We start from the raw sequence: 24,646 nt of genomic DNA on the forward strand, positions 1-24,646 counted from the left end.
AAGTTGGACCGCGCATTTGGGGGTTCGGGGGCTGTGAAAGCTGAGGCCTCTTGGAGCTTTGCTCACTGCTGCTCATTGCTTGGCTTTCAGGACCTGAGTGTTTAGAGAGTCCTCTTCTAAGGGAAGCCTCAGTGGTGGATCTAGGCCCTGGAGTTGATGGCCGGGGCCCCTGGGGTCCTGAGTTTAAATCCTGGCTGCCCTAGTCTGGGGAGGGGTGTCTGAGCCTCCCTTTGTTTTCCTAGAGTGAGCTGAATCTGGGCGGCTAATTCTCAGGTAGGTGTCACCCAGCTGGAGGTCTCAGAGATGCAGATTGTGGCCCTGGGTCCGGGAGCCAGGGCAGTTCTGGATTCAAATTCAAGCCTAGGAGTCCTTGTTTGTGCTCATTTGCTTGTTGGAGTGGGTGGTCCTGGGAGGGTTTCTGCTGGGCTTGCCACTGTGTAATTACGGCCAGAAGAGGGGCCAGGCTCTCCTCCCTGGTTAGGGACCTGAAATGAATCAGCGATTCTGCACCTGGGCTGGGAAGTCCTGACATTGCTGTGATCTCCCAGGGGTTACATCCCTCCAGGCTGGGCCAGGAATAAAGCCACCCAGAAACTCAGTCTGGACAGGGAAGCAGACTCATCCAGGTGGGACAGAGGGTGCCCAGGGAACAGGGACACTGACCGGAGGGGGGCTAGGGGGGTCTTGGCTGAGCAAGGGAGAATAAATTCACCCGTGGAGAGAGAGGAGGACTCCACACGAGGAAGCCACTGAGCAGGGACGGTGGGCAGGGGGTTGGGAAACGGTGTGGGCAGCCAGCAAGTGCACCCCTTCCAGGGGTCTGGCACTTGGTTTGCTCAGGCCATCCTTCTGGAGACCCTGGTTCCCTGACCTCAGAGTCAGGAGCATAGCCATCTGTCCTGGCCCTGCCACCTTCTCTCTGTGTGTCCTGGAGACCTGGTGACTGTGGCCAGACGCTGTGTCTGGCTGGTGCTGGTGCCCTGTGGAGGCCTTGTTGCAGTGGCCCCCAGAGCTGGTGCTATACTGCATCAGAATCACTCAGCGTGGGCCACGCGTTTCTGGGAGAGGGGCCCAGCCTCTGCCTTTAACCCACCACCCGCCCTTCCGTAGCACGCCCACCTATCCTATACCTGGCCCTGGTGTTAGCCCAGCTCCCTTGAACACCATCTCCTGGAGGTTCAAATCCTCACTCAGCCCTTCACTAGCTGGCTGGCTTTGGGCTCCCTGTGAAGCTCTCTGAGCCCCAGTTTCTGCATCTGTAAGATGGGCGTGTTCTCTGCCGCTAAGCATCGTGAGGAATAAGTGAGGCTGGTTGCTTCTGCTCCTGCCTCCTGACCAGTTTGGATGTTTCCAGTGCGATGGGGCCGAAGGGGCGGAGACTGTGTGCCCAGTGCCTCTGACTCCTGGGCTGGGCCTGGGTTGCCAACAGGTGTGAATAAACATCACTTCTGAGAGCCCTTGATGGGGCATTTGTGGGCTGTGAGTCCCCTGCATAATATTGATTGCAGCAGGAGTCCCGAGAGACTTCCTTTCTCACCCCTTAATTTTACAGATGGAGAGACTGAGGGGTGGGGCTTGCCCACAGTCACCCAGTGAGATGCTGGAGGCCTCCTGACTCCTTGTCCGTCAAGTGTCTCTGTGCTGCTCCCAGCTTTGTTCCCTCCCTTCCAGGTCTCCGTTTACTTAAGTTCCACCTCCTTCCCCGGATGGTGAATTTCCACTCTGGAGTCCTCTGGGAGAAGAGTCAATCCAGATCGCTTTCCTTCTCCTTGGTATCCAAGACAAAGGGAAAAAAAAAGTATCTTGGTTTTCTTTCTTTCTTTTCTTTTAAAAAAATTTTTTCCCCAAAGGTAGTCACTAAGCAGACATTGCTTTGGAAAAACAAATCTCCAAGTGGAGGACATTTCATCTCTTCTCACTGCATTTCTTTCACGGTCCCTGCCTGAAGGCTTGGAAATGGCCTTGGGCTTTGCCTGGCTGCCTACCTGGCCTCCAGAAAAGCAAGGGCTGCCTGACTTGAGGCTCCTGACAGCACAGTTAGAACCACTGCCCAGATCCGGGCAGCCTCAAAGTGACCTCACTCCCTCCCCAGCTCTCATCCACAGCTGGGGAGGGAAGGGGGTGGGAGCGCCGTGGGTAAAGTGAAGAAGGCTGGAGTCCTGGTCTTTGAGGGCCTGGGAGCTCGGGCTCTGAGCCGCAGAGAGCTGGCTTCGAGTCTCACCTGTTACTTAATACCTGTGTGTCATTGGGCAAGTTGTTTCCTGTCCCGAGCCTCACTTTCTTAATCAGTAAAATGGGGATAATAAATCTACTTTCTTGCAGGGCTCTGTGAGGTGTATGTAAGTTAACATTTATTCGGTGCTGCATCACTGGTTACGAGGACTGCTGAGGCTGACGGGCAGTCCAGGTGACCTGGGCAGGGGCACCGGGTCCCTGTCTGGCTGTGAGGCCTGTGGACTTCCGGGTCCCTTCACCTGGTAGGTGGGATTGCCCAGAGGAGGCAGCCAGGCTGTTATGGGGTAGGCAGAGTTGCTGGCTTTGCTGAGTGTGTGTGGTGCCGAGGTCCACGGGGTGATTTTAGGGTTGGGCCCCGCTGCTCCACAGTCCCAAGGAGTGAGGGGGCCTGGGCTCTCGTCCGTCCTGCCGCCGGGCAAAAGAACGTTCAGCCTGCTCGGCTAGCTTTTGCCACTTTCTCTTTCCGAAACAGGACGTATTATCAGATAACAGCAACAATGACAACAGCAATAATAGCGAATGATAATAGTAATAGCAGTGATTGTGTTTACCTGTGTACCAGGCACCAGGCTAAATGCCCAGTCCCATCTCTTGTCTCTAGGAAGTGGACACTTCATTACCCATGTCACAGGTGGGAAATTGAGGCTTGGGGAGGTTAGGTGGCCAGAGTTACATATAGATGGTGCATGTTCATTCAACAAAGACTTAGAACCAGGGCCCCTCCGACAGGAGGCCAGGTGTTTGACCATCACCCGACCCTCCAGGGATGCTCTGGGGACTCAGGACTTCAGACTTCGGTTCATGCTGGGAGGGGTGGCTGGCTCCATATGAACGATCCCCTTCGGTGTGTGTTTATTGGGGTAAGAACTTTGCCTCTTATGAGATCTAACTTTGCCTCTTGAGCTCTTGGGAGAGTAGTGTCCAAGCTGTTGCTGGAATGTTCCATAGACCCCACCTGGGGAGCCAAGCAGAGTGGCCTCGGCCCTGCCTGTGTGTGATTCTGGGTGGCGCCCCTTCCCTTGAGATGGGAGCAGAGTACAAGCAGCCCCCTCCCCTCTTGCCCCACACAGAGGTCTTGTGATGGTAGAGGGGTGTGGAAGCGCGTCTCCACCTGCAGGACGGCTCCATGGGGACAGGGATTTTTCTTGGTGGGAGAGGCGGGTATTTCGTTTGCTGCCATATCCTCCCAGCTTAGCATGGTGCCAGGCACGGGGCGAGTGCTGAAGGCATCCCCATTGAATGAACGATGGATTCCAAGGGACAGAAGGAGGAGCCGGGTCTGAAAGGTGACTCTCAGTGTCTCCGTGAAAATGAAGAGAAAACAAACCGTGTGGAAACAGAATCTCTGAACCGGGGTTCCGACTCTGGCAGCTGACTGAGGCCAGGACAGAGGCCAGCGGGACGGGAGGCCTCAAGCGGCTGAGCGGCTGATCACGCCGATGCCACTCATGTCGGCTGCTGTTTCCTGAGTCACACTCCGAGTTGAGTGCTTCCTGCACAAGATCTCATCTCCTAGGCGATGCAGCCCTAGGAGGCGGGGCTACTGATTATGCCCATTTTGCAGATGAGGAACTGAGGCTTAGAGTTGAAGTAGTTTACCTGAGATCTTGCAGAGCTGGTGAATGGCAGGGCTGGAGCTTGGCCCGTCTGACTCCACAGCCATCCATCCGCTGGAGCTCAGAGGGTTGGCCTTTCTGGTGGACTTTGAAACCTGTGAACTCACAGCCACTCCGAGCACCCAGTAAGTACTGGCTGGGAAATGAGATCGCGTAGGTCGCCAGCTCCCTGTGTTTTCCCGGACTCGGGCCGTGTCTCTCACCTCTGAGCGCACCACGCCCTCTGCATTTGTTTGCTTTTCCTGCCCAGTTTCGCTGCCATCCCCACCGGCCCCACTGCAGCCTCAGTATTTCCTGTTGGCTCCTGGCCCAGCTGCAGGGACTCTCAGTGGCTCCCGGGAGGTACTTGTCCTGCCCCTTCCTGGGCTTATCCAGGCAAGATGGACTGTGTTGCCCACTGGCCAGCGTCTCTCACCCGGGCCTGGAGCCTGAGGGAAGCAGCTGGGCAGCTGGGAGAGCCAAGGAGACCCATCCTCCCCGGACGTATCAGGTGCCGAGAAGATCAGACCAGGCTTGGGGGAGCAGTGTTTGAACAGGATGGAAACAGGGCGCTGGAGGGCCTGCCTGCAGCCTGGCCTTGTGGCTTCTGAGGGCCGAGGGTCTGGGGAGCATGGGGGCTCTTGGGGGGCAGCTTGACGAGGCTGGAGTATCCCCTGGCCCCGGGAGGAAATGGAGGTGTCCATAAAGGTTTGTGAGATTGCTGCAGACCCAGTCTGGAGTTGTTTGGCATCCCGAGCTTGCCCTTAACTTGCTGTTTCCCCAGATCCAGAGCATTCATAGCCTCCTGTGTCCTGTCCTGCAGGGTCTCCATGGGACCCGGGGACTGACAGAGACAAGCTTCCCTCCCAGTGGAGTCCCTCATGGGAGGGTTATGGGGACCCTTTTCCCATGAAAGACCTCTGTCTGGCCCCTTACCAGTCCCTAAATTGGAAAAATTATATTTTTGTTTTTCCCCTTTTCCACCCCTGGCTACAAGGGGTTTCCATATAGGAGCTATGGTCTTTGGGTCACAGACCCTTTGAGTCCCCAGTATGAAGGCCACACAGTCTCTGGCCTGAAAAAATGTACACAGGTTTGCATTCATTACATCGAGTCCCCCTTCAGGAATGTGTCAAGTCCGCCCCTGGATCCCCGCAGTGACAGGACTCTGCCTTATGCATCTTCCATCCCAGTGCCTGGTACAAAGAAGACATGGTACTAATAGTTTACATGTGCACGGACGTTACAGTTTATGTAGCCCTTTCCACGCGCATCTCATTTTGATTTGCACAACTGTGGCAGGCAGATTAATGTCCCTCTCTAAGACTTCCATGTTCTAATTCCCAGAACCTGGGAATGTGCGACCTTGTACAGATGTGATGAAGTTAAGGGCCTTGAGATGATGCTGGATTATCCAGGCGGGCCCAACGGAATCACAAGGATCCTTATAAGGGGGCCTGTGGAGTCAGAGAGGGATTGAAAGATGCTGTGCAGTTGACTTTGAAGAGGGAGGAGGGGCCACGAGCCAAGGTTGCTTCCAGAGGCTGGAAAGAGGCAAGGGAGCAGATTCTCCCTTAGAGCTGCCGGAAAGAGCACAGCTCTGCCAACACCTTGCTTTTACCCTAGTGAAACCCATTGTGGATTTCGGAACTTTATGGCTGTAACATACATCTGTGTTGTTTGAAGTTACTGAGGTTGTGGTAACTGTCACAGCAGCAGTAGGAGACTAACACAGCAGCCCTGGAAAGAGGCAATTCTTATGGGTCCCGTTGTGCAGGCCCAGAGAGGTGCAGTCACTGGTCCAAGGGAGCCGAGTGGCAGGTAGTGGCGCTTGGGTTCAAAGCCAGAGGGCCGGGGCTCTGTTTGCTCTTCCGCAGCAGCCCCCTGCCCACCCAGGCCAGCGTTCTGCTGGGAGTCCCCCTGCCCTTCCCCTTTGTCCTCCATCCTCCACCTCTCTACTGAGTGCCTGCAATGTGCCAGGCGTTGCCGCGACCGAGGCAGACAGTCCCTGCCCTCGGGGGGCTGACATTCTGTGCCTTGGTGTGTTTATGGGCTCTGTAGCCAGATAATCATGGCCTGCACGTATTCTGCACTTATTATTCACCAAGCCCTGTTCTAAGAGCCTCTCCCGCCTCCAGTAATGCTCGTGACACTCACAGGTGGGTGCTACTGTAATCCCCAGTTTACAGATGCAGAAGCAGGTGCAGAGAACACACGCTGTCAGCCTCAGGACACGGAGCTGAGATGAGGCAGAACCACGGTTGAACCTGGTTGGCTTCCAGTGTTCTAACCCCTGCCCTCCCGTCTCCTGCATAGATCTGGTTGGGACCTTGCCTGTCTTCCACATCAGCTCCACAACCCAGGACCCGTTCATTGTCTGATCTGCTTAACCTTCCATTTCGTCTCTGTAAAGTGGAGGCTAAATGAAATGTGAGGACCAGATGCTCCAGCGAGCTGCTCTTATCACTGTCCTCAAAGGGTGTGGGTCTGCCTGGAGCAGGACTCCAGGGCACAAGGGACCCCGCGCTGGCCAATCTGTTGCTCAACGGTGCCTGGGATGTGTTTTCCTTCTCCCTTTCTTTCTTTATTTTTTTCTAATAGTCATGCATGTTTATTGTAGAAAAATTGGAAAGTACAGAAAATGATAGACTAACAGCAACCTTTAATTCTATCACTGTATGTTCCTACCCAGCTTCCTTGTGATAGAAGTATACATATGTATATATACCAATATTTTATAGAACTGTGGTTTTATTGCACATGCTGTTTCTCAGCTCACCTTTTGACCGAATTACATAGGGTGAGCATTTTCCCATGGGAACTTCTTCAATACCCCACAAGGCTCTTGATAAGTTATTGCTGGGGGTACAGTGCCTGTCCTGGGTCTGACTGCTGAGCCTGGGGCCCTTGAGATGACAGGAGGGAGGTGCGTGCACCACAGAGCAGAAGGCCAAGGTGGGGTCTGGGTTATTGTCTATGGCTGTGGGGAAAGATGGTTCCCCAGGGGCCTTGATGCTTGCTTCCCACTGAGGACTGTGTTATAGATATCAAGTCAGGGTCCCCTCCTCCGACTTCCCTGGGGGCCCCTCCCCACTCTGCTCATTCAGTAAGTGGATTTGTGACCATGTGGGGGATGGCACAGTACAAACAGTCTGGGGCCCAGAACCATTCCGTATGTGAGGGGTGGCCGGGCTCAGTGTGAAGAGGTGAGTGCATACAGGGACCCTGTTAGCTGGAGGAGGGGTGGAGGGGGAGGAGGGGTGGAGGGGAAGGAGGGGGAAGGGAAACAGTGCACCGGGGCTATTTATCATGGGCCAGACCCTCTGCTAAGAGTTTTACAAGCCTTTATTTACTCCTTCCCGGAACCCAAAGAGAGAAGTATTATTGCTCCATTTCACAGATATGGAAACTGAGGCACAGAGAGGTGCCAAGTGCCATATCTGTGTTATCTCATTTAATCCTCACGGCAGGAGGTAGAGTGATTATTCGTCCCATCCCTCAGCAGCTCCAGGATGTTTAGCCACTGTCCTGGTCCACAGCCAAGTGGCAGAGCTGTAATCTTATCCCAGGTCTGTTGGCTCTGGAGCATATGTCTATTCCCACCCTAAGCCCATGATTCCCCCGTTCTCAACCCTGGCTGCACAGTGGAGCCAGCAGAGAGCTTTAAAAACACCAATGCTGGGCCCCTCCTGGCCGATGGGTCAGAATCACTGGGGCAGGGGCTCTGGGTCTGTATCTCTGAGGAGCTTCCCAAATGACTGCTGTGGGCAGCTGCTTTGAATCCTCCTACCAGGTGATCTTCAAGGTCCTTCTGCCTTTTTTTTTTTTTTGGCTGCACCGTGCGGCATGTGGAAGTTCCCCGACCAGGGATCGAACCTGTGCCCCCTCAATGGAAGCGCAGAGTCTTAACTACTGGACCACCAGGGAAGTCCTTCTTTTTTTTTTTTTTTTTTTAAGTCTTTATTAGAGTACAGTTGATTTATAATGTTGTGTTAGTTTCAGTTGTATAGCAAAGTGAATCAGTTACACATATACATATATCTACTCTTTTTAAGATTCTTTTCCCATATAGGTCATTACAGAGTATTGAGTAGAGTTCCCTGTGCTATACAGTAGGTCCTTATTAAGTATCTATTTTATATATAGTAGTGTGTATATATCAATCCCAGTCTCCCATTTTATCTCTCCCCCCTGCCCCCTTTCTGGTTTTAACATGCTATATGAACTAGAAAATGGCCAGGGCTAAAAAGAAAACTGGCAGCAGGCTTAATCCAGGCTTGATGTTTTTGCCTTTCTTGTGTGTCTCTTGGATTTAGGGATAGTGATAGTGGTGCTGGTGGGGGATTTCTTGAGGGGAGTGATGCTCTTGAGTCGGGCCGTCCTGGGCAAGCCCTGCTGTCCCAGCCCTCGGTCTGCTGCAGATTGGGTTTTACTCAAGGCCTTATAAGGCTCATGTTATTCTGGTCCTTTCAATTCCCAAAGGTGGAATTCTTTCCTCTTTCATATTTTTCATACCTTGTCCTGGAAAAGGCATCGGGAATACCGTGTGTGCGTGCGCGCGAACACACACACACACACACACACACACACACCCACACACACCCAGCCACCCTGGTTTTGGGGGTCTTCTCTCTGATAACTCACACTGTGTAGCCTCTGGGAAGGGACCTTGTGGAATCTGCTGAGCAACCGGGCCCAGCAGCAGCAGGGGCAGGGGTGCTGCCATTCTCAGAGTGGGGCTTCTTGTCTTTAAAAGAGGCCAGGGGGCGGGGGCATCCATCATCACTGAGTGTCCTCGTGTGAAGGGGCTGACGGAATGGGGTGACCAGGCCAGAGCAGGTCCCTGCTGTCACAGGACACTCATTCCCCTCTTGTCCCTGGCGTGTCCCTGGAGAGAGAGGAGGTGGGCTCAGAAGGTGCTTTGAGCTCTGTGGTGGACTCCTGGTGTACTTGACCTCAGTCTGGTCCGGTGAACGCTGTCATGGGGGGGCCTCCTCTTCTTTGCCCAGCTTCTTGTTCTCTGTTCCTCTCCACGGACTTGGCTCCTTTTTTTGGTATTCGAGTGGCGGAGGCCTCACTTTGTAAGACGGTGTCATCTTAGTGGCTGGCCTTTCTTGCCTGTGCAAGCTGAGAAGCATTAGAAGTGCAGGAAGCTCAGATAAGGGCGAGATAATTGGCCTCTTATTGCTTTTTTATGGCTCTTTTATTATCTGAAACCTTTGGGGAGGCTCCAGGAGTGTTTGCTCACAAGGAGAGTTAGATTTTCCAGCCAGGCAGCAGCTGGGAGAGGCTGCCCCTGGGTGGGCTCAGGGTGGGTCAGTGGCCTTGGCAGGCAGCTAGAAGGGCCAGGGAGGGAGGAGGCACCCCCAGCCTCATTTCTTGCCATGCCCACTGCTTCCCTGGCCTGGGAGGCTCTTCCCCATCCCGTCTGCCTGGGGAACACCTGCTCCGGTCTGAGGGCAGCAGAGTTGGTGTCAAGAGCAAGGCTTTGCAGGCAAAGCGCAACTCTGCCACTTGCTGGCCAGGTGATTTGGGGCAAGGTACTTGCCAATTCTGAACCTCACTTTCCTCATCTTTAACATGGTCACAATAAGACACACACTTGTCCTCAAGCATTCTGCCTAGGGCTGGGTGCAGAGAAGATACCAGCAAAGTGCAGGGCAGGGGTGCTGGTGGTCTCCAACCAAGCCTGAGAAAACCTGTGCCTGCACGGGCACTGGCCTCTTCCCTCCCTTGGGGCCCCTGGTGTCTCTGCTTGCCTCAGCCATTGAGGCACTTAGGGTGGGCATAAAGGTGACTGCCCTGCTGTGTGGCCCCTGCTCCCCAGCCCAGGAAGCCAGGACCAGTACCTCGGTGGCTGCTCAATAGAAGCACGAGCCCAGACTAGCTTCTCTAGTAGTGCCGGTGGCTTAGACCCACGCTGTCCTGTTTGGGGGCCACTAGCCACATGTGGCTGTTAAAAATTAAATTACTCAAAATGAAGTACAATGAAAAAATAAGTTCACTGTGTTTTGGTAACGTGCAAACTAGAGGCTCATATTTTCAGCCCCATCCTGGCTTTTAGTATGTCATAGCAGTTACAGATCCCTTTATTTATTTATTTATTTATTTATTTATTTATTTATTTATTTTTGGCTGTGTTGGGTCTTCGTTTCTGTGCGTGGGCTTTCTCCAGTTGCGGCAAGCAGGGGCCGCTCTTCATCGCGGTGCGCGGGCCTCTCACTATCGTGGCCTCTCTTGTTGTGGAGCACAGGCTCCAGACGCGCAGGCTCAGTAATTGTGGCTCACGGGGCTAGTTGCTCCGCGGCATGTGGGATCTTCCCAAACCAGGGCTTGAACCCGTGTCCCCTGCATTGGCAGGCAGACTCCCAACCACTGTGCCACCAGGGAAGCCCACAGATCCCTTCTAAAGCTGTCTGACCTTACCCCAAAATGCCCATCCCGCCTCCATGTCACCGTTAGAGGTTACCCGAGACCTTCTGGGGTGTTCACTGTCGAAACGCACCTCAGCCTTGGAGCTGGTGTCACAATTTCTCCTGGACAGAGCCTTGAACATGCATCTCTGACTATGCCAAGAGCTCTTTCTCTCTTTCCTTTTTAAAAACATGGTTGGGAGAGTAGTCAAGCGAGGTGCAGTGATGTCGTGACACAGTGAATCTGTGATGTCGGTGAATGTTTGACTGCGGGTTCCCTACTTGCACATGGTCTGGTGGAAGGAGCAAACTCTGCAGGCGGACAGCCTGGGCTGCAGATCCCAGCTCCCTCTGATGAGCCGAGTGACTTCAGTCGAGTCCGTCATCAAGACTTCGTGAGTCTTAGTTTCCCCATCTTAGAATGAGGACAACAGTGCCTACCTCACGTGCACTCTTGTGTAGTGAAATATGCAAATATAGGTAAAGCACAACAAGCAGCACCTGGCATGTTCTTCCAGTAGTCACCAGCTGTCATGGTTAACGTAGCAAAGCAAACTTTAAAACCAAATTCGGCCAAACTCTCATGTCAGCTCCCGCTGGAATGATTTGGTTCTGTCTGAGCATTTCCGAGCGGCTGGACTCAGCACCTTGAAGCCGTCTCCAGGTTGAGAAGGTGGTGACTCAGGGAAGCGCTGTTAGGGACTGGGACTCAGGTGGCTCCAGCCCAGCACCCGTCCTGGTCCAGACCAGCCCTGTCCCCTCTTGGCCTTAACTTCCCGCTGATGGAAAGCGTTACCCCGGGACTGAAACGTGCCCCTCACCCCCAGGCGACACCGCTGACTTCTGGCGGTAAAATTGGAGCTGAGTCTTGCTTCTCCAGTAGTGCTGGTGGCTTCGGCCTGTGTTGTCCTGTTCGGGGGCCACTAGCCACATGTGGCTATTTAAAATTAAATGACCTAAAATGAAATAAAATGAAAAGTTAAGTTCCTTAGCCACACGAGTTCCATTAGCCACCTTCCAAGTGCTCCGTAGCCACGCGTGGCTCACTGGACAGCACAGACGTGGCATGTTTCCATTGTCACAGCCGTCCTTGCTCTGTTACCTGAGACGCAGTCCTGAGAGCCCAGCTCAGGGGCCCAGCAGGCTGGCTTCACTGTCCGGCTCTGCCACTCACAGGCCAGTGATCTTGGGCAGGTTCCTCTGCCTGCCACCTGCCGAAGTGGGAAGGATGCCAGGATCTACCTGTCAGTGCTACTGCGAAGGCGAGGCCAAGGGCCTGCTCAAAGGAGGTGTTCCACACTTCACTCTCCTCCCTCCCCTCTCCCTGCACTTCCTGGTTGTCATCTCCCCCTCATCCTCCCCTCCCTCCGTTCCCCCTCCCCCTCCCCCTCCCTCTCCTCCTCCTCTGTTAAGGGCTTGCGTGCTGGCAAGTTCAAGTCAATTCTTCATAACAGTGGCTGCTGCCTTGGACAGTAGAAGGCCTCTACCCTCTGGGTTGCCAGATGTGGCTTTTTTTTTTTTTGAGCGTGGGCTTAAAAAAACAAAAACAAAAACTTTTCACTCTAAGATAGTTTTAGATTTACAGGGATGTTGTAAAAGTAGCACGTAGAGTTCCATATACCACCTCATCCTGTTTTCCCCATTGTTAGCGTCTTACACGACCATGGGATATTTATCAAAACTAAGAAACCAATGTTGGTACATTACCATTCTCTGAACTCCTGACTTTATCTGGATTTCATCAGTTTTTCTGCTTATGTTCCTTTTCTGTCCCGGGATCCCATCCAGGACCCACATGGCATCCAGTTGTCATTTACACTGCTCTGCTCTGTGACAGTTCCTCAGTTTTGTTTTTCCTGATCTTGAGAGCGTTGAGGAGTAGTGGGCAGGTGTTTTAGAGCATGTTCCCCCATCTGGGTTTGTTTGGTGTTTTTCTCATGATTAGCCTGGGGTTATGGGCTTGGGGTTAGAATCCCACAGAGGTGAGCACCCTTCTCATCACGTCGTATCTGGAGTACATGATGCCCGAGTGACGGCACTGGGGGTGCTCACTTGACCACTTGGTTAAGGCGGTGTCTGCTGTCTCTCCACTGCTTTCCCTTTGCTTCTCTGCTACCGGGAAGTGTGCCTCTGGTCCAGCCCATCCTCAAGTGTGTGTGGGAATTAAGCCCTGCCTTCTGTGCATGGTCTTGTGAAGCTTTGCAGGTCCTTGTCTCTCAGACGCAAGGCCCCCCAGTCCTCTCCTCCATTTTGCATGTGGAGACTGGGGAGATGGAGATGCCCACTGAGTCTGCCCTGGTGGAGGAGAGACAGGGTGCCCTGGCCCGGAGAGCATCTGACCCTTATCCCTTATCACCGTGAATACGTTTGACCTTTATGCTCTTGTAAAGCAGCAGGTCGGCCTTACAGTGCCTTCTAAAGGTGAGGAAACCAAGAGGGGACGGGGCGTGTCCAAGGCCAACCCAGCTGTGGCCTCCCCAGCTCGGCCTTGGGGGCAAGTGGCGCTGTCACCTGGTGAGGGGCTGTCTGACGCTTCAAGGAACCAGCTGTCCCATCCTCCCGGCTCACTGGCCCTGCTTCTCCGCCCGCAGGGTGCTGGCCGTGGTGAGCAATGGGGATGCCGTGGACACAGCTTTCTCTGGGGTCCGGCGCTCCAGCTGGAGACGGAAGAGCTCCCGTCGCAGTAAGTCCCCTGCATCCCCCCGCCCTGCCCCCCAGGTCTCAGCCCCAGGAGGTTGGTGTCAGGATAGCCTCCCCTTCTCTAGGCCGAGCGAGCTGATGTGGGCTCATGCGAGCCGGGGGGTTGTCCTTGCTGCATGGCTGCTGTGGGCTTGGTGGCAGCTCTGAGGTGGACCGGCCACTGCCCACCCTTGAGAGTTGCCCCCTTTGCCACCCGATGTGAGTCGTGATCCAGGAGTAGATCACACATTCAGCTGCTCACCTGTCCCCCAAATACTTCCAAAGCTCCTCCAGCGGGCCAGGGTGATCTGGGTGGTGGGTGTACACCGGTGACCTAGACGAGGTCCCTCTGGCAGCAGAACCAGACACATAGGCGGGCGGTTACCATGCAGAGCGCATGTGCTAGGCTGGGGAGGTGGGAGTTGGGAGAGCCCACGAGTCCTGAGGCAGAGAGTGAAGGAGCAGGGGTCCGGGCAAGAGTGTCTAGGCTGAGAGGGCAGCCTGCGCCGGAGCCCAAGGGCGAGGGGATGCCTGGCACCTCGGAAGCAGTGAGCCTTGGTGTGGTGGAGGGGAGGGTCTAAGGGGTGAGCAGGGCCAGGTGAGGCTGCCATCTCCCCAGTTCCTCCCAGAGTGTGTGTGGGGTGCCCTCGGAGGCCGTGCTTTCCCCAAAGTGACAGTGAGCCATAAGAGGCCAAGAGGAAGCCATGAGACCACGTCTGCATTTCAGTCCCATCACTGATGCTCCGAGACAAGGTGGTGGGCTGGAGGCTGTCCAGGGGAGGGAGGCTGGTGGCTGGAGCCAGGGACCTGGAGAGAGGTTGGGCAGGTCTGAGCCATGTGGGAGGCAGAATCTGTGTCGGTGGGGAGGGGGCGGTGAGGCTCCTACAGGGCTCTGGGGGCCCTGGGACCGCAGGGAGCAACGCAGTTAGGAACGGGGACTTCAGAGTCCATCTGGTCCTCTGTCTTCCTGGAAGGCCTGTGGGGTGAGGACAGGCTACCATCAGGGGTGGGGACTGGTTTTCCATACCCTCGCTCTGCTGGGGCCACATGCCCCTAGAGAGGGCAGAGATTGGGCACACAGTTATGGGGGGGAGACCTCTTTAAATATTCCAGCTCAGGAGCAGGTAACATGGGCAGGCTGTGCTCTCTGCCCTGCTCATAGCACACCCAGCAAACTGTTAGGGGAGTGATGTGCTCATTTGCAGAATTTTGTTTTTCTTTTTTTAACCAATCAGGACCCCGCTGGCTGAGTTTTGGGGGACTCTCCTTAACCCCACTCTCCAAATCCATTCCCCCACTTCCTGCCGTATCCTGTGCTCATTAGATATGGCTGCCTTGCCCTCCCCCGCCTCTGGGTGTGGGGGGGTGACTCCTTTTGGGGTGGTCCTGGGGGCCTGGGCGGCTGAAGAGGCTTCCGGGCCCTGGGGCACAGGTGCTGGGTTTGCTTCATGCTCCCTGCAGGTGCCATCAGTCAGAGGGGCAGGCCTGCAGGTGTCGGGGCGGCAGGGGGCGTGTGCCGCAGTCACTGGGAGGGCGTCTTGGAGGGGCCGGGGAGCGGGAAGAGGCAGGGGAAGCTGCGTCCTCTCAGAGCAGTGGCAGGCAGGGCTCCCCAGGGGCTGGGCTGCAGGATGCTGGCCCAGCTGAGCCGTGGGGGTGCGGGCGGGCGGGCGGAGGGAGCTGCCAGCTGGTGCAGTCCTGCTGTCAGTCTGGCAGCCGCCCTGGGCCACCACAGCCTCCTTCGTGCTCTTTTCCTCTCCCTTCTCTCCCAGTCGACCGGTTTACTTTCCCCGCCCTGGAAGAAGATGTGATTTACGACGACGTCCCCTGCGAGAACCTCGACGCCCATCAACCCGGTAAAGCCTCTTTCAGGCGTCCTGCTTCTCTCCGGACAGAGGAGGGGTGGGAGGGGCGGCGGGAGGGCGGGGCCTGGGGAGGGTCTCTCCTTCCACTTCCTCCCCGGCCCCACCCAGTCCATGGCCCCTCCTTGCTTTTAAAAACCACGGCCGTCTTCCCGGGAGAGTCAGGAGATGGCTGAGGGCGCGGCCAGGCTGGGGCTGGGGCGGGGTTAGGGCTTCACGGGGCGGGGTTAGGGCTCCATGGGGAGGGGTTAGGGCTTCATGGGGAGGGGTTAACGCTTCAAGCGCAGGGGTTAGGGCTTAAAGTGCAGGGGCATGCTGGGCTGTGGGTGCCTAGGCAAATCACTCACTTTTCCAAGCCTCCATTCCTCCTGAAAATGGGTTAATAATCCAGACTTGCTGAATGGTGAAGCAGAGAAAGCCAGGGAAAGCCTGGGTCCTGCCAGGGAGATTGGGGCCACAGAGGAGAAACAGGGTGGAGGAGGGTGAGTGCTGCTGGAACTGGGCCCACATTCTCACCTAGCTGGAAGGAGGACTACCCAGAGAGGAGGGATATTTAATATCCATTCACAGTAAGAGCCGTCTTTGCTTAAACACGTTTTGCCAGCTGCTCTTCATGGTTTACCTCCTGTAATCTGCTTTGGAACTTTGACTTAGGGTATTACCTCCTTATTCTTCAGAGGAGGAAACTGTAGAGGCAGAGCTGGGATTCGAACCTGGGTCATTCTGACTCCAAGTCTGTGCTCTGTCCCCTCCCCCCCAAAAGGACTTGGGTGGCATTTTATGAAAGATGAAACGCATTTGCTTCCCCTATTCAGTCAGCCCCGTGAGGTCAGTAGGGCAGGGCCCATGGCTCCAGTTGACAGTCACATCAGAGAGGTTAAGCCACCAGCCCCAGATCACACAGCCAGAATTTGAATAGACATCTGCTGGGCTCTGCTTTTTCTACAACACTGTTCTGCCTGTCTTCAGGGGCTCCCCATCTAGTGGGGGAAACAGCCCCTGCATTTGTGGAGCTCCTAGTCTGACAGGGGCGACTGTAACCATCCTGGGGCAGCACATAGTCCAACGGGAGAGACAGACAACATGACAAGGCCCGACGTCCCCCGGGGGCACACGCCTGACACCTGTCCCAGGAGCAGGGTGGGTGGGCCCATGATCCACCCATCCATTTAACAAGCCCTGGAGGAGCCTGGAACCCATTCCTGCTTGTAGCTCATGTGAATCCGGGAGAGTGGGAAAGGGTGGCTGGATGAAGGTCCCAGAGCCAGGAGATCGGAGTGGCCTGAGGCCATTATTTGACCCCTTTGGGCTGTTCTCCCACCTGAATCCAATCAAGCCACGAATCACTTGGTCACAGTCTTCACTGGGCACCCTCGGGTCCCCAGGGTGTGGGGATATGGCATGTCTTGGGGTTTACCCTGAGGTGGGCAAGAGCAGGTGGCCTGGGAGCCAGTTGAGCCTGCCAGCTGAGGACCAGGACCCCTGCCCTGAGACCCCCACTCTCTCTCGGGGCTGTGGGAGGGTTGAGTTGGCAAGGCTGGGCCCAGCCCTCAGCAGGTACATCCCACGAGGAGCACTGTGAGCATCACACCTGCCAGGGCCCCACACTGACCCGCACGGCCTGTGGGCTCAGCCGGCGCTCGGTGGGGAGGTTGTCCACTGAGGTGCAGGCCGCACAGGCCAGTGGACCCACACAGCCCTGGGCTTTCATCCCGGCTCTGCCATTAATTAGGGCACAGCGCTCTGTGCTTTGGGCCTTGGCTTCTTCGTATGAAATCAGAATATTGTCCTGACCTCACAGGACTTTGGGGAGGGTCATGCCGCAAAATTTCTGGTTAATCTCTCTGGCTTCAGTCGATGCATCTGTAAAACTGGGCAATGCTAGCTTCCTCCTTGGGTTGTGGGGAGGATGCCATGAGATAGTTGATGTAGAACACTGAGTGGGTGGTGGTAAGTGCTTTGAAAGGGGAGCCATGTTCCTGAGCCTTAGTGAAGCCCGTGACCCCAGGAGGCGGGGGGAGGTGGGGGGCAGCGGGGACCAGGCCACTGTGAGGCCTCTGAAGGCTTAGGAATCTGGTGACACTGTCTCCACTGGAGAGAGTATTTCTGGACGAGCCCAGGGGGTCGTCAGCACAGCAGTGCCTCCGTGGAAGGCAGCACGGTGAGTGGATGGAGCCCCCTCCCCGCTCACTGCTTGACTTCGGGCAAGCACATGTCTTCTCTGGGCCCCATTTTCTCATCTGTCTGATGGGAGGTGGTGATAATTTCCAGCCCCACAGGGCTGCTGGGAGAATCCGGCATGTAGATGTAGGTGGGCGGGGCCAGAAGTCAGGGGAAGTAGATGCCACGTGGTTCTTCTTCTGGGGCAGCCCCAAGAACTGGGCTCTGCCCCTGGACTCACGGGTTGCGGGGCCTCCACTGCAGTAATAGGACAAGCAGCCCAGCCTTGTGAAGTTCACAGCCTGGTCACCAGCTGCTCCACCCCCTGGAGATGTTAGTCACTATCATCTTTTGCTGAAAAATAACCCCGTGCTTCCTCCTGATCCTGGGACCTGAGTCTCCAGCTAAGCCCCAGTGTGTCTGTTTTGCTCTTTGGCTGAAAATCTTCCCTGACCCCTCACCCCCGGCTTTCCCGTGTGGGGGAGGTGGAGGCTTGGGGTCAGTGTGGAGACCTTCAAGCCCACCCAGAGCCCCCGCGACTAATCAGCTGCTCTTTGCTGAACGCCTGCCATGTGCCAGGCTCTTGGCTAAGAGCTTTTTGTGCAAATATTATATTTACTCCACCTTTCAGCTTATCATCCCCATTTTGTAGAGAGGGCTCCAATAACCAAAGTTCTCTGCTCTTTAGAATGCGTGGTTTCTGAGCAGATTTTTTTTTTTAAACCCATCTCAGTGCCATATTTTGTCTGTGTTAACGAAAAGCATTTTCACCTTCGTGCACTTTTTTTGAGTCTGCCCTTACTTTTGTGAGGCCTGCAGTTCAGTTATTCTCCAGGTAACAGCCCAGGAAGTGAAGCTCAGAGGTGAAGGTGAGGCTGAGAGCTCCCAGAGGTGGAGCTGGGGCCGGGGCTGGGACCCCGTGTTCTGGGCCCGGGAAACTGGTTTTCCCACCTCAGTCTAGAAACAGCATCTCAAACCCGAGTTGACAGGGACCCCAAGAGTGCCCGGCCCTGGTGGCGTGGTACCTGTCCCTCCAGGCCAGTGGACTGTCAGGTCTCTGTCCCCCAGTTTCCCGTTCAAGGCATTTCCTGTGGGGCCGGGGAAGAAAAGGGAACATTCCTGGACGCTGGGCTAGACGCGCCCCCTACTGGACCATCCTGGACCCTCACGGGGAACTCAGATTTGGGGTGAGGGATCTGAGTCATTCAATGCCCCGGACCATCTTCATTTTCCCCCCTAGGATGCTGAGGCCAGAGCTGAGGGCCTGAGTCAGGATGTGGTCTTAGGGCTTCTCTTTTCCTCTAAAAAATGCCACAGAAGCCTCAAATGAGCGTTCAGATCCTAGCAAGGTGATGCGGATAGGGGAAGTTGTTGAGCCGGTTGTGTGCCAGGCACGTTTCTTGTGCTTCTCTGCATTTTTCACGTCCTCTTCACTCTGCGGGGTGGATGTCGTGTTCTCACTGCCTCCTGCTTATGGACCTGGAAGTGGAGCTGAAGGTCCACCTCGACCCACGCCCCCACCTGCCTGCCTGGGTTCAGAAATAGGGGCTGGTGGGCTTGGCCTCAGGTCCTCGGCTCACCAGCCCTGTCTCTTGGCCAGCAGGGGCAGAGAGGAACCTGCTCTACGAGGATGTGCACCGGGATGGGGCACCCCGGGAGACGGAGGACCTAGGCTGGAGCTCCAGTGAGTTTGAGAGCTACAGCGAGGACTCCGGGGAGGAGGCCAAGCCGGAGGCGGAGCCTGCCAAGCACCGAGTGTCCTTCCAGCCCAAGGTGAGGGGGAAGGCGTCTCTCACCCCAGCCAAGGCACCTGCGAGTGGGGTGGTGAGGGCCAGGCCTGAGACTCGTACCTAAACCTCAGTGATTCCCAGGAATGTATGGTGAGAGAGGGAGAAGTGGCCCCAGTGATCCTGAGACAGGTAGTGACCCACCTGCATTGCTGATTGGCCGTGGAGAGCCCTAAACCTAGGACGGGCGTGGTTAGTGCCTGGCACATGTGCTGCCCCTGCTCCAGGCCTGTGGCAGACCCAGCAATTGATGACGATGCTCACGGGCTCAGATCTGGCTTTAGAATCCTCCTCGACACAGTGCTTGGGCAGCCTAACCAACTGATTACAGTTGACACATGGATGAAATCAGCTTGATCTCCTTGCCTCACAGGATGCTTCTCAGATAGATCCGAGACCCCCACAGCCCTCTGCCCTGGGGAAGTGAGCAAGCGGGCTAAGTCAGAGGTGCCTGGGAGGCTTCTTTCCAAAGCCTTTCAAAGTGCCATCCATGCGTTGATTGCTTCCAGTGTTTCTGCCTGGAACAGAGTTCATTCTTCTGATTTCATGGAAGGAGCCACGGAAGCCAAGAGGAGGATGGATTGTTTGGTTCCTCCTTTTCTGTGACAGCCTTGCCTGTCCCATTTGTTCTCTAGAAGCCACCAGAAGGCAGGTTCTATCCATGCCGAGATTTGGGATTGAATGGGAGCAGCTTCTTAGAGACAGGCCCTGCCCGACCAGAGGTGACTGGGTCTCTGTAAGGTTCCTTTTGAAAAGACACAGGGAGGCAAGTGGGCTCAACCTGTCAGCGAGTCCTGCCTGCAGGTGGGGCAGGGACCAGGCAGGGGCCCCAGGCCCACGCTGGATTACAGGGGCCTCCAACTCCCAAGTTTTTCTGAGTGCCTCCTGCCCCTTTCTGAGTTTGGGGATCCCTTCTGGGAGAGAGGCGCAGGCCAGAGCAGCACCTACACCTAAGAGTCTTCAGACAGACTTTACTCAGATGAAGAGGGCTCCCAAGTCCTCAGGAAGCCTGGGGGCTGAGCAGGTCTCTCCTGAAACGTGGTCTTCTCTCGGCTGGGCCCCCGTGGGTGGCACCATGGAAAACAGCCTTGACCTCCTGCTAGCAAAAAAAGTTAAGCATCTCTGACACCTACTCTGTGCCTAGTCCATATCTTAGGGTGTGGGTTGGGGTACAGGGGGACTGGAAGACCCAGCCCAGGCTTGGGGAACCTTTGTGGTCTAGGAGGAGATACCGAATATGAAACGATTTGTCAAAAATGAAGAAAACATGCCTTTCTGTGAACACAAGCCCGTGTACCTATGGCCGCCTGCCCGACACAGGTGGGATTTGATGGGCCTCATCACAGGAGGCTTCCTTCCAAGAGAGGCGGGTTGGGAGCTGGGGTGCAGAAGCCAGAGGAGATGGGAAGGGTGTCCCCAGTTGGAGGAATGACCCAGGCGAAAGCCCAGGAACAGGCCTCTTCCTGCTTCTGTCCTTAGAAGGGGCAGCATGCTCTAGTTTAGGGGAGAGAGGGGGCTTTGGTTATGAAGGCGCCACGTGCCCTGGGTAGCCTCTGCATGGGGGGGTGGGACTCCTGTGTCCCAGCCCGGCTCTTGAGGGTGTGAGCAGGTGGGACCCCAGGCCTGGGCCAGCCCTTGTTCTCAGCCTCTGACTGTCCCATCTGATCTCCCACGGCCGCTTCCCCGGCCCCCTGCCTTCTTGCTGGGGACCCAGAGGGAACCGTCAGCACCTCTCAGGGCAGGACGTGTGGGGATGCTGAGTTTGGGCTCTCCCATGGTGGTCCTCGGACTTGCACAGGCATCGGGATCACGTGGGTAGTTGGTTGAAATCGCAGATGTCGGGGCCTCGCTCCCAGGTTCGGGGTTTGGGGGGGGCCTGGCAATCTGCTTTTTAACAGCGCTCTGTCCTCCGGGGATGCAAGGGGCCCACAGAGCACCGTGAGAAATGCTGGGCGGGCCCTCACCTTGGCCTGGCCCCAGGGGTGGGGTCTCTGGGGGCTGCCCCTGGGCTTGTGTCCCGCACACCCTCAAGCTGGGGGCTTGGGACTCTTCCTCAGCAGACAAACGATGCAGAGTTCTTGGAATTTCTGACCATGAGGACTTTCCTCTGGCCATGGGCCCAGGCCCTCCTGTTCCCTGAACAGCAGGCTCCCAGGGATTGTAGGGGGGCATTTCCTCTGACACCCCCCTCTGCCTGGGAACCGCCCCACCTCAGCCCCACCTGCAGGGCTTTGCCCTCCTGAGCTGCTTGGGGCGCAACTGCTCCTACGCGTCGTGCTGCAGCCGCTGCATGTTTCCTGCGCCACCGCTGCTTGCCTGTATGTAGTTTGTGCTGGGGCGCCTTGGGCAGCAGAGATCTGGGTGGAGTCGGGTCCTGTCCTTAGAGTCTAACAGGAGCCTGGCACCCCGTGCAGCTGCAAAAGAACTAGTGGGGCCCCTCCTGCAGGTGTCTGGCCAAGCCAGCCCTCAGTGGGCCGATTTTTGCCAAAGAAAATGACTGGTGGTCTGCAGAGGGGCCTCCTCAGGAGCACTTGACCCAGCTGTGACCAGGAGCCTGACCCTGATTAATGAGGGCCTGCTGGTCGCCCCCCATGGTCCGTGGGAGGTTATGTCTTTTTTTTCCCCAGCTGTGAAATGGGTTCCACTGAACCTTTCCACTTTCTGACTGTGATCTCTTCATAATTAAGGTGACCGTGACCCGGTTGGCCAGGGGCCTGGGCAGCAATGCCAGCTCTGACCTCAGCTGGTTGACTCTGATCCAGCTAATTCTGCAGTTGACCTTCGAATCTAGTTCTTTGGACCCTGAGAGAGGCAGAGGCCCAGGTCCTTTATGATTTATCATGTCAGCCTTATTTACAGATGAAACAGGACTCCAGTTTTCTGGGGAGTCTGAGTAACTCTCAGAAGGATCCCTGTCCTGCTACTTCTTTGTATAACAATAGTGAATATTTGCCCAGTGGGCTACAGCTGACAGAGCAGTTTCATTTATTGTTCCTAATACCCTAGAGTGGTTGGCATTACTTGCTTTAAGAGTCTCATTTTGTTGATCAGAGGACCTAAGCGACAGAAGCTCAGAGAGGTTAGATGTTGTGGTGAGGGCCACACAGCAAGTAGGTTGTAGAACCGCAGCTCAACATCACATAGGATTGGAAAGGAAGTACCTTGTTCATCCCTCCGTCCGTCCATCCATCTGTCCATCCATCCATCCATCCATCCAGTCAACTGTCCATCCATTCAACAAATATTGAGCATTTATTATTTGAAAGATAGTCTAATATCTAAAAAAGCTTCCATTTGTTTGAACACTCACTAAGCTCTGGGGTTTACATGCTTTGTCCATTTAACCTTCTCAGTGATACTATGAGGTAATTATTATTATGGCTACTTTACCAGTGAGGAAGCTGTCACTCAGAGAGGGAAAGAGACTTTTCCAGCTGGTAAGCGGGGAGCAGTGATTTGAATGTAGGCCCACCTGCCTCTAAGCTCATGCTTTCGATTCCTCTGCTTGTCTACTTTTCTACAAGTAGTCCCAGTCCTGGTCTTCTCTATATTTTACCAAATATCACTATTGCTCCTACAGTTCATGCATTTGAATGTCTGTCTGTTTGTCCATTTATCTGTCCATCTTCCCAGATAGTATGTAAGCCAGTCAGCCACCTATCCCTCCATCCGGTTGCCTGCCCATCCCTCCCTCCATCTATTCCTCCCTCTGTTCCTCCAGTGGTGTGCTCAAGCCAGCTCATCCTAGCTCAAAAGAAACCAAGAACCAATTGTGCACATCCCTTTCCAACTTCACACTCAGTGATGTCACATTGGTAGTCTGAAATTGGCTGTGGTGGGCGTGTTCACGCCGTGGAAATACTACAAGGCAGGGCTCTTTTTCCTGGAGAACCACTTGTTGAATATTTACCAGCACAGCACTGCTTCCATCCATCCATGTTTTTATTAATTCACCTGACTGTCTCTTCATTCCTCTACCCATTTGCCCAGCTGTACAGTCATCCAACTAAATGTATCCATTTGCTCACCCATCCATCCATTTATCTGTCTATCCATCCATCTATGAGCCTGTCCATCTACCCATCTGTCTATTGTCCATCCATCCAACCACCCCTCTCTGCATTCACCCATCTTTCTGCATTTGCCCACTCATCCATTTATCCCCTTGCCCACCCATTCCACCCATCCATCCACCTGCCATTCATCCATCTCAGAAACTTGCCAAGAACCTCTTATGTCGAGAGCCCCATGCTGGGCTCCTGGGATGGGGAGATGACCGAGACACAGTCCTTGTCCTCCGAGCACTGGGAGGGGGCCTGGGCTGTTCCCCTCCCACCTCTCCTCCCCGACAGCTACAGAGACCCAGCCCCCAACTGCTTGGCATGGATGCTGCTGGAGCTCATTCCAGGCAGGAGCCTGGTGGTCCCCAGGTGCCCAATCCCACCTGCCCCAAGTTGTCTATCCACCACCTCACCTGAGTCTCCTTTTTACTCTGTTGCCGGTGTTTTGTCTCCTGCCCTCCCCGCCTGCTCCTCTCACCTGCTGTCCTTCTGCCTGGCTGCTTGGGGGCTCCAGCTTTCTCCAGACCTGACTAGGCTAAAGGAGCGATGCGCCAGGACTAAGAGAGACATCTTGGCTTTAAGAGTTGGGGGGAGAGACATGCAGGAGCTGAAGCACAAGTACGATTATAAGGTATTGTCTGTCTGTCCCTCCAAGTCCTGGGGGCTCCCGGGGCCTTTCCTGCTGCTTCTGGGGCTGCAGGGGCGGGGCTGAGTCCCAGAGCTGCCTCGAGCCCTGGAACTTGGTGGCATCTTTCAACGGCTGCGCGGGCTGCTGCCAAAGGCTGACTCGCTCCTGTCCATGTCCTCGCATCTCTTTCTTCCCACCCTCAACTGACACCTTAACCATCGATAAGAATTCCTGTGTGGGCTCTCAAACTTTAGGGCCCTCAGAATCACCTGAGTGCTTTGAAAAATGCAGATTCCTGAGCTCCACCCCCAGAGAGGCTGATTCTACAGGTCTGGGCCAAGGCCTAGGAATCTATGAATTTGGTAACTATGGCAGGTGGGTTTGGGTTACACTTTGAAAAATATGACTGTTGGTGACATTGGACGTTCTGCCTCGGAGCTGTTCAGAGAGGTCCAGGGTAAGGAGGCCAGTAGGAGAAACCGCAGTACCTTCTTCTCAGATGGGACTCCGACCTCTGCATAAGGGTGATGATATGGACAGCAGTAGCTTCCATTCCTTGAGCACCTACTGTGTGCTGTGGGCTTTGGAGGCCTGCAGGCCTGGATTTGAATGCCAGCCCCACCACCTCCTCGCTGTGTGACCCTGGGCAGGCCTCTTGACCTCTCTGAGCTTCAGTTGCCTTGCCTGTGACATGGCGGCATGAACAGTACCAGCCCCCAGGGTGGATGTGAGCTCAGAACCGTCAGGTGCTTAGGGCCGCGCCGGGCACAGCCTAAGAGTTCAGTGGATGGTGACCATTACTACTTGTGTGCCTGACCGTTTTCTCCCTGAGACGCCCTGGGAGGCCGCTGTCTTATTGCTGTCATTCAGCGTTAGTGAGGCCAGCAAGTGAGGCAACTGGCTGGTGGTCCCACCAGCGGTCAGCGGCAGAACTGGGGTTCAAGCCTGGGTCTGTGCAAGCCAGAGCCTGCCCGCCCTCTGTGCTGTAGCCCTGCCCATTTTCTCAGAACCGGAGGCCTCTCTGGAGGAGGCGGAGAGACCCTTTACAGTTTGCAAGGCCCTTATACGGACACCCTCTGAGAGCCCTGTGACTGGAGGTGGGGGCAGATTCAGCTTCTCAGGAAGCTGCGGCCCAGGGAGGAGCAGGGAGCACGTGGAGGGCGGCGTCGAGACCAGGGTGCTTTCCCCAGCCCGGCCCCTGAGTCGGCCCCCAGGTCGGGCTCTGTGCT

General features: G+C 55.4%; 1 protein-coding gene across 4 annotated transcripts in view; it reads left to right on the forward strand.

The window, feature by feature from the left end:
- ARHGEF10L (Rho guanine nucleotide exchange factor 10 like) overlaps nt 1-24,646 on the forward strand; it is a 146,158-nt gene that overhangs the window by 43,731 nt on the left and 77,781 nt on the right. For 3 of the 4 annotated variants that reach the window (XM_060089043.1, XM_060089044.1, XM_060089045.1), the window contains exons 5-7: nt 12,835-12,926; nt 14,692-14,775; nt 18,542-18,714. In XM_060089043.1, coding sequence (XP_059945026.1) covers nt 12,835-12,926; nt 14,692-14,775; nt 18,542-18,714 — 349 coding nt within the window. The remainder of the gene's footprint in view (nt 1-12,834; nt 12,927-14,691; nt 14,776-18,541; nt 18,715-24,646) is intronic. The other variant, XM_060089046.1, reaches the window with a different exon arrangement.

Source organism: Mesoplodon densirostris, chromosome 2 (assembly GCF_025265405.1).
Source record: "Mesoplodon densirostris isolate mMesDen1 chromosome 2, mMesDen1 primary haplotype, whole genome shotgun sequence".
Classification (NCBI taxonomy): domain Eukaryota; kingdom Metazoa; phylum Chordata; class Mammalia; order Artiodactyla; family Ziphiidae; genus Mesoplodon; species Mesoplodon densirostris.